This window comes from Engraulis encrasicolus, chromosome 11 (genome assembly GCF_034702125.1).
Source record: "Engraulis encrasicolus isolate BLACKSEA-1 chromosome 11, IST_EnEncr_1.0, whole genome shotgun sequence".
Classification (NCBI taxonomy): Eukaryota; Metazoa; Chordata; class Actinopteri; order Clupeiformes; family Engraulidae; genus Engraulis; species Engraulis encrasicolus.
Window position 1 is genome coordinate 24,105,045 of NC_085867.1, and position 5,000 is coordinate 24,110,044.

A 5,000-nucleotide genomic window follows, 5' to 3' on the forward strand; every position below is an offset into this window, starting at 1 on the left:
AGACTCTCTGCAATGTTATAGCAATAGTTAATATGATGTAATTGTGTCTTTTTTCAGCCATCAGTGAGTCTAGATTGCCTGCGATCCCATCTGCACCGTCTTGGTGCTACGTATTGCATTAACATGGTTAGATTTACTGCGTAATCAGTGCTGGGGTGGGCTGGGTTGGACGTGACCCATCATCCCCCATCACACAGCTGCCTCTGGACCACAGCTGGAACGGACGTGGGGTGGGGCAGACGCAGCAGCAAGGTCATATTGTCTTGCTGTGTCTTTTCAACCAAGTCGAGAGTAAGGCCAACACTTGGGAGTGTTATATGTGTCCCTCTTAGTGTTGAATGAACACGGCTAAATTCATGTTGCGTCATCCACCGCTGACTCTGGGCCACAGCTGGGCCACAGCTGGCGCAGATGTGGCAGCTCCATGTAGCCTGTCATCTGCGGCTGAGCTACGCCCAGACGTATATATTACACTCTGACAAACCATCGGCACAGGTGGAGCTGCTGCAGTGCTAAGGTTTCAGCAGCTCAAGGTCCTTTAGACTTATGGGTTGAAAGGTGAGAGGCAATATTGGATATGATAGCATGTGTGACGCAGATAACGAGAAAGAGACAGGGAGAGAGAGAGAGAGAGAGAGAGAGAGAGAGAGAGAGAGAGAGAGAGAGAGAGAGATGTTGCACGTGTAATACAGGACTTTCCCTTGACATACAGTAGGATGCACTTGAGAGTCTGCTTATAGCCGAATGGAGTCACAGCCCTGTTCAGGGACGAGCACTCATAAGAGCCGAAAGCCCCTGGATCTCATTACCGACACCAGACGCATGGAAGGGAGCCACCCTGTCCCCTCTGGGGAACCAGGGCATGCAAATAGTCCTCGGTCCCCTAGGGGTGTAAAAAATAATCGATATGTATCGATATATCGTGATATAATCTGACGATTGAATCGAATAGCATCGTAACGGCATTCTTATATTATGGAATCGCTGGCCCCTGCCCCTGCCCAATGCCCTAGCTCCATAACATAATAGAAGTAGAAAAGTAATTGGAAAAAAGTCTAATCGAATCGTATTGTATCGTATCGTGGGGCATTAGTATCAAAAATAATCGAATCGCATCGCATCAAATAATAAGATATCGATATTGAATTGTATCGTCATGGAGGCTGTGATTTACACCCCTACTGTCCACACGCAGACACACAGCATAGGTGCACCACCATCATGTCCCCTTCCTCTGGTGAATCAAGACACTGCTTCACAATACATGAACAATCCCTGCTGACTATCGCAGTACACACTTTGAGGGAATGTTATAATCCAACAACTATAATAGGCCTAGTAAACCAACAACTGTGTTAGAGTAAATCTGATTTTGTGTGACATAACAGTTAATGAAATATAAATATAGGCTAAACATAAATAAAAGCTCTAAGGACTTGAGTAGCCTAGAGACTGGAGACAATATCAAAAAAGACATCACAAACAAAAGTAAGCAGAATTATTAGTGCATGTCAACAACGCTGTCTACATTTGGCTTTCGACATCAAGTAGGCCTATCTATTATTATTAATCGTCACTGAGATAGTCTCCATGTGTTTGTGTTGGAAGGGGGGCAAAGCACTGATAGATTTGTCACACTGTTGACTAGGAGAGAGATGCAGAGCGGTGCCTCTGTCAAACTGTTCAAAACAACTGCATGAATGCATTAAACATCAGAGCTCTCATACAAACACGTCGGACACATACACAAACAGCTGCAGAGCAACACTATATTCACAGAGCAGTGTTTATCACTACCTGAACACACACACACACACACACACACACACACACACACACACACACACACACACACACACACACACACACACACACACACACACACACACACCCTCTATCATTGGTAGGCTATATTTGTCAAGTTTTGTAGCACAGTGACATATAGCCTATTTTAATTCGTACGTTACAATAGCAGAATAGCTAAACTATTCATTCGATCCCGTCGTCCAACTGCAGAATGACAATCGCGAATGCAGCAGGAACATTTCCAGTAAGAGTTTCATCAAAACGTGTGTTGCATTTCAATGTCAAGCCGAGTCTGTACAGAAATTGAAGAAAGCTGTCGCGAAGGACCAGAACCAGAAGGAGAAAGAAAGGGGAAAAAGCACCCCAAACCCCCAAATCATCGCAAACAGCGCGCCCAGTATTCAGAGAAATCACTGCTTTACCTCCAGCAGCGGAAGGTCCGGGTCTAGCTGGGTGAAGCTGTGAAGGACAACCGGACTGGCGTCCCCTGCCACCTCCAACTTCACTCCGTCCCAGATGCTGCGGATCCGCCAGGCGCTGGCATCGAACATGACATCGGGGGAACCCGGCTTGACGCTGTTGCGCGTCTGCGGGGACTGCGCTCCGGTTAAAAAGACCATTGGTCAAGGACTCCCGGCTGAGATTTTGGCCACCCGCAAGTACCGTTACTGTCACAGATCACCGCAGCAATTTGTCTCCATGGTTTTAAATGACAACTATGTGGCTGTCGCGAAACAGAAGCGAGACAGTTATCCGACGCTCTGGAGCTCTCTGTTGACAATGTTGCTTTAGTCGTTTGGGGACTAGTATCCACACACCATCACCCCGCTCGGTTGGGATCTGTATGAAAACACCGCTGAGTGCCTTTGAGCGGATACTGTGAGAGGAATAGAGGGATTGACTCTTCCAGCTTTTCCCCGCCCCGATGCTACACGGACACGCCTCTCTTCCCTCTATCGACTCATGATGTCATTTTCGCAGCCAAGCGTCGACGAGAAGATAGCGGCTTGTTTGGAGCTAACGGAGAAGAGCACAGTGGGATGCGTCATAAAACTAAATTGTTTCTGACATATGTATGCGACTCGCACCTAGCCTTGTACGATGGGTTTGCTATTCAATAAACTTGTTAAGTGCCTTTGCACGGCATTCTTCAGTAAAAGCACTGCCACAGGAGCTCCTCCCGCCCGTGCAATCTGTGCAGTCTTTATGGAATTGAAATTGCATTGTCATTCTAGTCACACAACAAAGAGGCACGACGAACAAAATACATTTGACAAATCAAGCTAATTTGTTTTTGCACATGACTGTACAAAACAACCTCCAACCACCACCACGTTGAGAGAGAGAGAGAGAGAGAGAGAGAGAGAGAGAGAGAGAGAGAGAGAGAGAGAGAGAGAGAGAGAAAGACGACTCCGTTTGCAGAGTGTTTTTGGCTGCTCTACTTTTCCACATCTGTTGTGCGTTACGGCGTGGGCCGAGCAGCGAGTCACTGCCAGTAAACTGCTGCCTGAGAGCAGCGCCAGGGAGACACAGGAATGCCACCAAAGGAGGGGCGTGTGTTGGTGCGTGCGTGCGTGTGTCGTGCGTGCGTGTGTTAGTGCGTGCGCCGTGCGTGCGTTTGTGTGCGTGCGCGCGCGTGTGCGTGCGTATTTGTATGAGGGTATGCGTGCGGGAGACTATTAGGGGCTGGAAGTTGGAGGGGTACTGAACAAGGGGTGGTCTGGTGGGGCTCAGATACACTGAGAGTTGAAAGCCTTTCTCATGTGTCCAAACACACTCAGAGAGAGAGAGAGAGAGAGAGAGAGAGAGAGAGAGAGAGAGAGAGAGAGAGAGAGAGAGAGAGAGAGAGAGGGAGGAAGGGAGAGACAGGCAGGCAGAGAGAGAAAGAGAGAGTGTTGATGTTTTCACCAGCACATCCACAGCTGAACACTTGCATGTGCCCTGGCCTGTCTGTGTCTTGTTTAGGAATAGCCACATGCTAATTCTCCTACGCATGGTGATAAGATCTTAAGACTCTTGTCAGCTGTAGCCAAACTGGTCCTGAGCACATACGCTACATGAAATGACTGTAACTCCATCATTACTGGTCCCGATTTTGCATGGTGAATGTTGCAAAATTAATTCAACACTAAGAGAAGAACCAACACCATGAGCATTCAATTCGACTCACTAAGTGGTAAATTAACACAGCGACATGTAGGCCCTACAGTGCAACTCTGATGTAACTCCATCAGCTATACAGTAACACTGGTCCCAAATGGGAGCCTTTTGTGAGCTATACACCACATACAGGCTTTTGCTGCGCAGCTGCTCCTCCGTGGTGCCTATACTTCAAAGAGCAATCAGACTCCCAAATGTTAAATGCTTGGCAGAACTCAGAAGTAGTCCTAGGCTAACTCTCAGAATAAAGTCCTAGGCTTTCTGCACTGTCAGAGAAACTTCAGGCTTTGAAGTCAATTCGCTTGATGCAAAAAAACAAAAATCCAAAACCGGTTGGTGCATGGTTGGTGGACCGTGTTGCATAACCATGCGGTAATCGGTTCCATGGCTGTCTGCCTTTGCCTGATCACGAGTCTTCTTTGCTAAAGCTGATGCCGACTACATCTTGAAGACATCACAGTTGTTTGGTAATATTTTATTATAAGATTCCATAACAACTAGCAAACGGGCCATCACCTAGCCTGTTGTTACATAATACATATTTATTTGTTAACGGCTACTAAAATATGCATCATGAAGGCAGCACTTTTCTTTTTTTGCCCTCTAACTTTGTTTTCCCGATCATTCCCACATAGGCTTTATAGCTTCTTAGTGCAGATGGTCCCGTTGGCTTTGCTGAAAAGACTCGACTACAGTATAACATTGCCATGACATTAACCTACAGAGAGCCCAAAGTACCATGACTTGGTCATTACAATGTGAAGACAATAAGGTTATGCGCAACATACGGTAGGCTCTGCGCAAAGGCTAAATAAATAGCCGTAAAGAAGGATTTTGACTCCCTTCTCCTTCACCGAAAGCAACCTCTTCTCTCGTGCCTCCAAAATGACAAATAATCGGCCTAAGTGTAGCAGGAGCACCGGTGGTTTGATCCAGCCATATTTCAGAGGCTTGTAGGAGGAATCCGAGCTCCTTTTGCAGTGCATTGCCAAAGTGGAGAGAGAGAGAGAGAGACCTCAAATAGCCTTGCTGGA

At 46.9% G+C, this 5,000-nt stretch overlaps 1 protein-coding gene across 4 annotated transcripts in view; it reads right to left on the reverse strand.

Annotated features, from left to right (window-relative positions):
* Positions 1-5,000, reverse strand: part of LOC134458120 (ral guanine nucleotide dissociation stimulator-like) — a 137,786-nt gene that overhangs the window by 70,385 nt on the left and 62,401 nt on the right. The window contains exon 1 of one of the 4 annotated variants that reach the window (XM_063210246.1): positions 2,229-3,129. The exons of 2 other annotated variants lie outside the window; for them this stretch is intronic. In XM_063210246.1, coding sequence (XP_063066316.1) covers positions 2,229-2,426 — 198 coding nt within the window. In that variant the 5' untranslated portion in view covers positions 2,427-3,129. Of the gene's footprint in view, positions 1-2,228; positions 3,130-5,000 lie in introns of those variants that run through there. One more of the 4 variants, XM_063210247.1, reaches the window with a different exon arrangement.